The following is a 9,642-nucleotide window of genomic DNA, read 5'->3' on the forward strand; positions in this document are numbered from 1 at the left end:
AAGTGAACCAGACGTTTGGAGGGTATTCGTCCCTTCTTGCTATACAACTTAACGTTACCTTAGCCGGAAAAAAAAAAACTTTTAAACAACACAAACCAAAGTTTTGAGACGAAAACGTTTCTGTCGAGTTTACTTAATTAAAGTTACAATGAACAGAGATCAACTTTAAAAACTCTTAAACTGAACAGTTTGCAAAAACCAAGCTTACAGTCCTTTTAATCTTCTTCAATCTTGCCCATACCTGCCTCCTTTGGTATTTGCTGTTTTATTGTTAAAGTTAGAGATTGCGAGTTTGGTTTGTGAATTAATTTATGTTCCTCATTTTACAAACTTTGTTCATAAACTTTGCATAAAAGGTTGTGTTATCATTCGATTGGTTGAAAAAAGCATATGACAAACGTTCTCTCTTCTGAAAATGTTACACGATGCATGCAAATAAGTGTCAAGAAGTCAAGAGTGACTGGATTTTATAATTTCGAATTATTATACTTTGCAAGTTTGAAATATATAAAGAATGGATCATGGATTGTGCTCCAAATTGCATGGGAAAATTTATGTGATTACTTATTAATGGTATGCATGAAAAAGTATGAAGATGGCTTATCCATTCTCGCCACCAGAGCGTAGTATCGACCCAAGGCTCTGGGAAAGAGCATGTAGGAGAACATGCGCCGTAGGGTTCTTATAGCCGAAAATTGGCTATTTGAACCTCATGGCGCCTGCTCACCCCTAGTGCTAACATAAATGTACCAATTAGAGACGCTTTTGATTGTTCTTCACGAAAACCAACGTAAAAATACTTCGTTTCAGGGTTCCCCAGAGCTCTTGTCGAGAGAAGAGCTCTAAGGTCGAGATTGCATAGCTTATCATACTTATGCAGAAGTACCTAATCACGTATCTCCATTTTGCGCCATCCTGTGCTTGCATTTGATTGGCTATCTGTGAGGTTCTTTATTCATTGACCAATAAGAATTCTTTCTTTTTACTTCATTTTGCACTGAATTGCATCTTTTCTGCACTGTGTTCTCTTAGCCAATGAGAATGGAAAAAAAAAATCTATGTAAATTAGTTGTCAGTAACGTGTTGTCTCAAATAAAATAGAGTGTGTTTGGACTTGCAACATCTGGAATCTTTCATTAATTTCATAAGAGCATAGAGCATAGGCTGCCGAGTAACGTTCAAAGCGTACAAAGCCTTGTTTTTGCATCACACCTCCGAGCGATGTCCTCGGAGAGGTGCATCACTCCTCCGAGCGATGTCCTCGGAGAGGTGATGTCAAAAATGTAAAAAAGACAGCAGCTTGAGAGAAGATGGCGGCCTACGGGTGTACAAGCTTATAGAGATTCATATGTCCAGCAATGTTGTGTTGTTAACAATCTTGTGGAGACGCTGAAGTCAACGTGTTATATCTCTGCCATCACTGATCACTCAACCGATTAAGGACAGTTGACAAGTTGATGCAGAAGAAGATAGAAGAACAACTTCCACCCTCATCTGACAACACCACCCTACACTCTAAAATTAGGTGTGATTTCGTAAGACACCTTTTGTGTTTTCAAACATATCAAGGTGTTTGTTTTTAACACACGTTATATTCAGTCGCAACAAAAAGTAAAATCATAAGCCAAAAATCAATACTGAAGATTTCCAACTGCAAAGAAAATTTTAAAAAGATCTTATTTGTGTCATAGTGAAGAGGAACTGATTCAGGTGTAGGTGGATGTAATTTCTCCTCACTTACAAGCAACTAAGATATACAGTTTATATTAGACAACCCGCTTCCGGAACACTTGCAGCCTGTTCATGAATGCATTATACAAGAGTGTAAAGAATGCTACTGAGCAATGGTTTCGGAAGCAAGGAACATTTTCAACAAAATAAAATAAAAATTCATACATGTTTACATGGACTTAAATTATCTCAGCTGCGGCATTTTTTTTCTTTATCTTTTCTTCACATATTCTTCGAATGTATAAATGGTAATGTCATGAAACGAGTCAGCTTAATAAATGTTTCATCTGGGACCAAAGGATCGGAGGGAGATGTTACAATTCTTTCCTCTTTGTAACTAAAACCGTCATCGACAATTATTGTTAACGTAGCTAAAGGTAGAGAGAATGTATTAAGTTAGCCTGTACAAGGAAGGGTTGCGCTTTTGCAAACGTTGGCCATGTAGCATTTATTTGTCCACAGAATTAACTCTTGGAGGGTAATTTAAAGTGCTATTTTCTCCTCATGTAAACCATGTGAGCGTTAGCCCTACTACTGGCATTGGGCTCACACAAGGACAAAGAAAAACAGTCTGACCAGGGTGGGAATTGAACGGCCACGACCTTCGCGTTAAATCACCGCTGCTTTAGCGACTGAGATAAAAGGTCAGACGGGAGCAGTTCAATTCCCACCCTAGTCAGAGTTTTCTCTCTGTCCTTGTGTGAGATCCAATTCGATTAGTAGGGCTAACGCTCACATGGTTTAAATTGAGAGAAAATAGCTCTTCAAATTACCCTCCAATAGTTAATTCGGTTAAATTAGCGTTGGTTACGAGTTTTGAACTAAACTTCCTTATTTCATTTGGAAGTCTTGATGTGAGGAAATGCATACGTTAAAGCTTAGGGGTGTTTGTTATACATTTATTCAACATCGATGTGCTTTCCAGCCATTTTGTTCGCTGAGAATATTTTCCACTTTTAGGAGACAATGAAGATGTTATTTGACAGAGTGCACGCGTACGAAAACATTTGGTACTTTAGAAAACAGTCTCAACAACACCTTCGTTTTCTCATTCCTTTGCAGTTCCTTGCTGATACGTTTGGTTAAAATGTGTGAGGACTTAAGTACTTATTAAAGCGCATTCAAGAATGGAAACCACCAGGCATCTTGCAGTCATTATATTTTTGATGTGTGGTTTCTGGAGTAAGTAAACAACCTTTTATTGAATCAATCTATACTAAGGGTGAGTTTGCATGACCAGTCATGGGATGTCACTTTGAGTTCCCAAGAATAATTTAATTCAATTAAAGGCCAATCATAGTGTCTTAGTTGATTAGCCAGTCTGTTATTCTCCGGCTCAACCGGGAAGAAGCATGCAAGAGGAACTTATTGAGGGGCAATAATTTTCATCTGATAAACGGCTTTCAATGCTTCCTTTTCCAGTCCAACTGTGAGAAAAGAAAACTTGGTTAAATAAGCAGAAACTGCATGCTTTTCATAGCAACTGTCAAAAGGGTATAAACGTTGATTGACTTGCCTAGAGGAAAGCATACCATTGTTACCTTTTTTTGCCATTTCCCTGCAACGTTAAAAGATTTTAAATTTTAAAAGGGAGCTGACTTTTTTTTAAAGGTACACCAATTTTTATTTATTTAAAATTTCAGTTTAAAGTTTCTTTAAGAGATACAAGCAATAGCAATAACGATAATAGTAACTTTTGATGTATTTGATGTATGTCATTGAAACACGCCAAGAATCGGCAAATTACGGAAATGCAACCAAGAAAGGATAATGAAACTTCAAACAAGATCCGCTGCAACAAATTACCTTTAGGTTCTTTAAACAGACTTCTGGAAACACAAGCTAGTGATATTTCTCCCCAATTTTACAAGAACTCATTGCTGACAATTCGAAAACATTTTATTTTTACTACTCTCTCCATCACAGTACGGTTTCCGAAAAGCAGACTCATCTCAACATGCAAATCTTGATTTCGTGAACGCCATACAACAGATAAATGTGGACAAGCGATTATTCTCATTCTTCATTGACTCGAAAAAAGCTTTTGACCGACTGTTGATCCTAATATTTTACTTCATAAACTTGAATACTATGGCTTTTGTGGCAAGATAAACAGGTGTTTTTTATCCTACTTACAAGATCTAACTCAGACAACTCAAATTGCTCCACATGTATTTTCAAGGATCGACGTTACCTATGGTGTGCCTCAAGGCTCCTGGTCAAAAGTCTTTGGGACACTAGTCAAATTTAATCAAAAAGTAGAGAATTTACTGTACCTGCTTCCATCGTTATATGAGCAACACGTGTTGCTCTTTCGATGCCGTATTCGCGTTCCCCCTTTCCCCAGACAATACTAAAACATTCGTGCGATGGATGAACTAATCTTGTATTCGGACACCGTGAAATATTAACATTGTAATGCTGGGAAAGGGAAGAGCGGGAGTTGTCCCAACAGTTTTTCCCAGGATTGGTCTGAGAAAAGAATTTCTTGATAATTAGTCTCAAGGCCGGCTAGGTTCATTGAATATTATTAGGGAAGTGTTTCAGATAGTAAAACAATATGTTGCCTTGGTGAAGAAGTGGTGTAAGGAAGGATTGTGAAAACGGTGGGTTGCGTTACACTCAGAAGTCAACAGTTCTCCGCCACAGTTCTCCACTATTTAAAGGAAGATATTTAGGTATAAAAATTACTTTTTTTTTAAAGACTGTGCAAAAATCATAATATTTAAGTCGTGCAGAATACCTTTTTGTTCTCCGGACATTTACTTCCAGTGCAATAAAAATTATAGATCAGTTAAATGAGCGGCTAAGACAAAAAGTCCCCTCTTTTCGGGCACAGTTTCTTTCGTGCAATCGACAGACTGAAATAAATCAACTCGAATCGATGTTTAACAGAGCGAAACAATCGAGAAAAAGAACTTTATTGCTCAATGGTAATCAGCAGTGAGCTTCAGTATAGTTTGTTTCGTTGTTCGTCCGTCCGGCCATTCTGCGCGATGATTTCTTTTCCATTCATACAAGCGCCTCTTTAAAAGATCATCGGGTGTGTATTTTACAACCGTGCTCCCCTTATTGATGGTTTTCATCTGACGTCACGATGACCATGTTTGTGTACAGAACAATGCAGTAAAATGTCTTTTGGGATTTTAACTCTATTATTATGCAAAACTTGTGGGGTCATTTTCTATTGTTTTGTTCACCAACATGGCCGTCTCATCACGTGGATGCAAACCAAGAATTACTATACAATACAACTGGAGCATTGTTGAAAAACGCATTAGGCCATTTTTCGTTCAAAAACGAACGCCAATAGCCCATTTCCGAGTTGCTGCATGCCTCAGTTTGAAAGCGAGTGCAGGTGCATAACCATTCAATTGGAAATGAGTTGCGTATTCTTATACAAATAGTTGAGCACCAAGACTCACTTCGTAACTCAGACAAACACCAACTTGGAAATGGCCTATTGAAGGTCAGCGAAAGTGTACATAACACAAGATGCCATATCTTCTGGTAGCTACATCAAAAGCACAATTAGAAAATGTGTTTTTAGGAGTGAAAACCACTGGAGTGAAAACCACTGTAGTGATGATGTTTAACGCCTAATAGGTTCGTCAGTGAAATCGTGCAGTCTTGATTCAATTCCTGCCTCTCTTTTGTTAGAAGTGTCTGGGTTGTTTTTTACCCACTTTGGTGAGAAATATCAACTTTTCTCTGTCTAAAGGTGCGTTTCCTAATTCTTAAAGTGGCTAAACTCACTCCTATTCTTAAAAAAGCTAATGCTGATCATGAAGTTTTTTAAAATTTCCGTCCTGTTTCAAATCTTCAGTTTTTATCTAAACTGATTGAAAAGGCTGTTGCATATCAGCTTAATTGTTAGCTTGCTGAACATGATCTTCATGATTTGTTTCAGTCGGCGTATAAAGCTAAGCACAGCAATGAAACGGCTTTGGTACGTATCTACAACGACATCCTTCAATCTGTTGATGTTGGCAACTGTGTCATTCTGATTTTCCTTGATATGTCAGCTGCGCTTGATACAGTTGTTCATGATGTCTTACTTGATAGACGTGCTAATCGTTTTGGTGTCAGGGATGTTGTTCTAAGTTGGTTAAGTTCGTACCTCACCAATAGGAAGCAATTCGTTGGTATCAATGAGTCTTCCTCGAGCCTTGTCAACCTTGATGTTGGAGTGCCACAGGGCACAGTACTAAGGCGTTTTCTTTAGTTGATCTATACTTCTCCACCAGCTGACGCTGTTAAGCGTCATAATGTCAGTTATCATTTTTTACGCTGATCATTCTCAGTTGTATTTCTCGTTTAAGGGTAACCAACAGCTTGTACAATCGAGACAGTCTTTGGAACAATGTCTCACTGACATTTCATGGTGGATGCTTGCTAATGGTTTGAAGCTAAATCATGATAAGACAGAGTTGATTTGCATCTACTGTAGGTTTCGTAGTCGCCCTCCATTAGATGAGATCGTAGTTTGTGGTGAAAGTATTGTCCCTTGTATTTCTGCTGTTAATTTAGGAGTGGTTTTCGATGAATGCATGACTGGGGAACTTCAAGTTAGCAAGATTTGCAAGTCGTCTTACTTCCACTTAAGAAATCGGTCTTCTATTAGGAAATATCTTAGTACTAATGCTGCTCACACTATTGTTCACGCTTTGTTTTCTTCCTGACTCGATTACTGTAATGCTCTTCTTTATGGACTCCCTAAGTATCTCGTTGACAAACTACAGCACGTTCAGAATTCTGCTGCTCGTGTTGTTACTTTTACAGGGAACTGAGTTTGATCATATCACCCCTGTGTTGATTGATCTTCATTGGCTTCCTGTATACTATAGGGTTATCTTCAAGTTGCTTCTGCTCACTTATAAGGCCTAAAATGGTCTGCCTCCTTGCTATCTGTCTGATCTTCTTTCCTCTCGTTCCTCTTGCTACTCTCCTCGCTCTGTTACGAATAAACTTCTTGTTGAACCTAGAGCTAAGCTCACCGCTTATGGTTTTCGTTGCTCCGAGACTTTGGAGTAGGTTACCTTCAGATATTTGTTCTTGCTCCCCAGTTGCTAGTTGTAAAAGCAGACTCAAAACGTTTCTCTTTACATTTTTTCTTGATAATAGGAAATTTAATTAGTTATTTGATTTTTCTTTTTAATCATTTTCGTTTTTTTATCGACTGATTTGATATTTCTTGCATCATTTGATTATATCATTATCAGTTCAATAGTTGTTGTTTGGAATAATAATAATATTTTATAGATAGTTTATAGAATTAATAATATTTATTGTATAATAACATTCCATGGAATTTAATGTTTTTAAATCGTTTTATTGTAAATTACTGTAAATTGTAAATTGTAAAGCGCCATGGACAGCGATACGTGGATATGAGCGCTATATATTTAAAATTATTATTATTATTATTATTATTATTATTATTACTATTATTAGCTAGAACTGTGAGTGAGCACTGCTGCCATTGTCAACAACGGCTTGGGTCACGCGCAGACCATTCTGTTTTGTATGACACTGATTATTATCACCAAGATGACACTCAGGAAATTTGGCGAAGCAAAATCTACGGAGACAAAAATGTGTCTCTTTACCTTGTACCATTTTTAATTATTGTCTACGCGATTTGTTGTCTTTCAACTTGTGAGGAGTCGAGTTCTGCCTAGCAAAGTGAAAGATATTCTCTATTATGTACCTGGTGTACAACAACAACTTACCTGAGCAAATTGCAGTTTTACTTGGAATCCCTAACAATGCCAATAATCATAACTTAACACGCAAAAATTAAGAATTTTCCTAAGTGCGTTATAGCAGCATAATTGGAAGAAATAGTGTGAGGTACAGGGGCTCCATCGTATGGAACTTAATACCCAAAGCAATCAGGGAGTCCACGTCTTACCACCCTTTTTAAAGGAAGACTTAAACATGGCTCAAGAATATTGGACAAAATACAATTAGAGAAAGATGCTTGTTTAATTAAATCAGAAGAACCTGATTTTTTATACTTTTAATTTTTTTGAAAATTTGTTTTTTGAGATTGTCATACGCTTTTTAGATTAGCTTCTTCTCAAATTTTTATTACCATCTGAAATCTTAAAGATTTTAAGTTTGTAAATTTCGCTAAGTAATTTTTAGTTAGCTAGGATTTTATGGTAGGTCCACACCAGCCCTCGAAGTGCCTCAGACTGACCTGCCTTACCAAAGGAAAAAAAAAAATGCCTGTGTGTACGTATGCAGATCGAGATGCCGCCGCTAACTGCGTGGAGTCTGGGAACCAGTCTCCTTAAAAATATTCTTTCTCGCTTTTAAATTGCTACCTGTCGGTCAGCTTAAATGTAAAACTGTTCTGATTGTAAGTAAAATGTGTATGTATAAGTATGTATGTAAGAATCGTATGCAGCCTTGTGCCCGTGCCCGAGCACCGTGCCCAATAATTGGCACGGGCACTTACAAAAGTCGTGTCCACATTGCGGGTCCCCATTGAGCAAAGTGCCCGGGTGCGGGTACTCGGGTACCAGTTGTGAACGACGGCTTAGCTTGTGGCTTTCTGTTTTGTTTGTATTCGTCAACATTGTAATGTAAGTGGTATAATTTCCCCAAAAGAAGAAAGAAGTAATCCTCGCTCTTAACTGGACAATTTTAGCAATTGTCACTTTTATAGCAAAACTTACAACTATTATAAATTTGAGTTAACGCGACAACCAACCATTTATAACACGTGTCACATACTATTCGAGCAAATGCTGCTGTCACGCTCAAGGTTATCTTCAGCTCACGTGCAACTGTCGTCTGACGTCACCGGTGGGCAATCATACGCAGGCTTTTACACTGATAGTACAGTCATCATGATTGGTCGTCTTTTATATGCTAGTTCTTCATTCTAGCTGCTCTTAAATCCCCCCCCTACCCCCCCCCCCCACCTTAATCAATAATTTATTCAGTTGGATTAGAGCGGTTTTCAATTGAGTATCGAAAGTAATTAGCGAATTGCTTTGCTTTATGATCACTTCACTCAGTGATTGGTTCAAAGTTCTCGTGCCACTTTTTTAGCCAATCAAAAGTGAAACCAAAACCAATCGAGGCTCGCACGTGCACATTTTCCCGCGCTTTGTGTCGGCTACGTGTAATTACTTCGAGTTTTGATTAGTTGACTGGATTGTCTCCGTCCTTTTTGATTGGTCAAAGTAATTACTTTGGTTTTGGTTTTACGACGCTCGGTTGAAACTCGATCTAATATGTCTGAGTAGTTTATGAGCTATCGATGTATTTAATCATTTGGTTTTGAAATTTATTGTTATTATTATTATTTTTTGGTTGGTGCACATGTTCATCACCTTTTGTGTACAGAAAGTGCTTATGTTGCGCAACATTACTGAGGTGCTGTACTTGTTCCACTAAAATATTCCAAGTTCCTTATCATAGCTAGCCATTTTAAGATTTATATTATTTAAATAAAACATGGCTTCGAGATGAAATGCTCCCATACAGGTCCCCCTTTGCCCCAGAGACTCACCTCTTTCTTTGTTACCATAACAACGAGTTTAAGATTGTATAGGATAATGACCTCTTCCACTGGAGATCTTGACCCCCCTGGAGAGAATTATCGGATGAGGACTTCTTGTGGGAGGGTATAGGAAAATTATCTCTTTCAATAGGGAGTTTCGCCCCTTGGAGAGGGTTGGGGGAATATGAACCCCTGGCCCCCGGATAGGATAAGGACCTCTCTAGTTGGAGAAGGTTGTGGGGATTATGTCCCACCTGCCAGAGAGGTTTGGGACCTTCTGGCTCTTTTTATTGTTAGTCCCAAACCCCTCTTTGTCCCACAAATGCGTTTGTTGAGTTTGTTTTTTCGTGGGTTGCGGGTTGAGCGCATTAAAGCCACCTGAAAAATTCAGG

At 38.1% G+C, this 9,642-nt stretch overlaps 1 protein-coding gene across 1 annotated transcript; it reads left to right on the forward strand.

Moving 5' to 3' along the window:
* Positions 1-595: 595 nt before the first annotated feature.
* LOC138035488 (uncharacterized) lies at positions 596-6,413 on the forward strand. The gene is made up of 4 exons (XM_068882161.1): positions 596-656; positions 5,139-5,200; positions 5,642-5,935; positions 6,054-6,413. Exons 1-4 carry the CDS (start codon positions 596-598, stop codon positions 6,411-6,413), a joined length of 777 nt encoding a protein of 258 aa, XP_068738262.1.
* Positions 6,414-9,642: the final 3,229 nt, after the last annotated feature.

This window comes from Montipora capricornis, unplaced genomic scaffold (assembly GCF_036669925.1).
Source record: "Montipora capricornis isolate CH-2021 unplaced genomic scaffold, ASM3666992v2 scaffold_414, whole genome shotgun sequence".
Taxonomy (NCBI): domain Eukaryota; kingdom Metazoa; phylum Cnidaria; class Anthozoa; order Scleractinia; family Acroporidae; genus Montipora; species Montipora capricornis.

What these genes read in the sequence shown, in the direction of transcription:
- LOC138035488 (XM_068882161.1), top strand. Translation starts at nt 596, where the DNA reads ATGGCTTATCCATTCTCGCCACCAGAGCGTAGTATCGACCCAAGGCTC. An exon ending in TTGGAAATGGCCTATTGAAG is followed by an intron (nt 5,201 to 5,641) that starts GTCAGCGAAAGT and finishes GATTTGTTTCAG; the next exon opens with TCGGCGTATAAAGCTAAGCA. An exon ending in TTGGAGTGCCACAGGGCACA is followed by an intron (nt 5,936 to 6,053) that starts GTACTAAGGCGT and finishes TTCTCGTTTAAG; the next exon opens with GGTAACCAACAGCTTGTACA.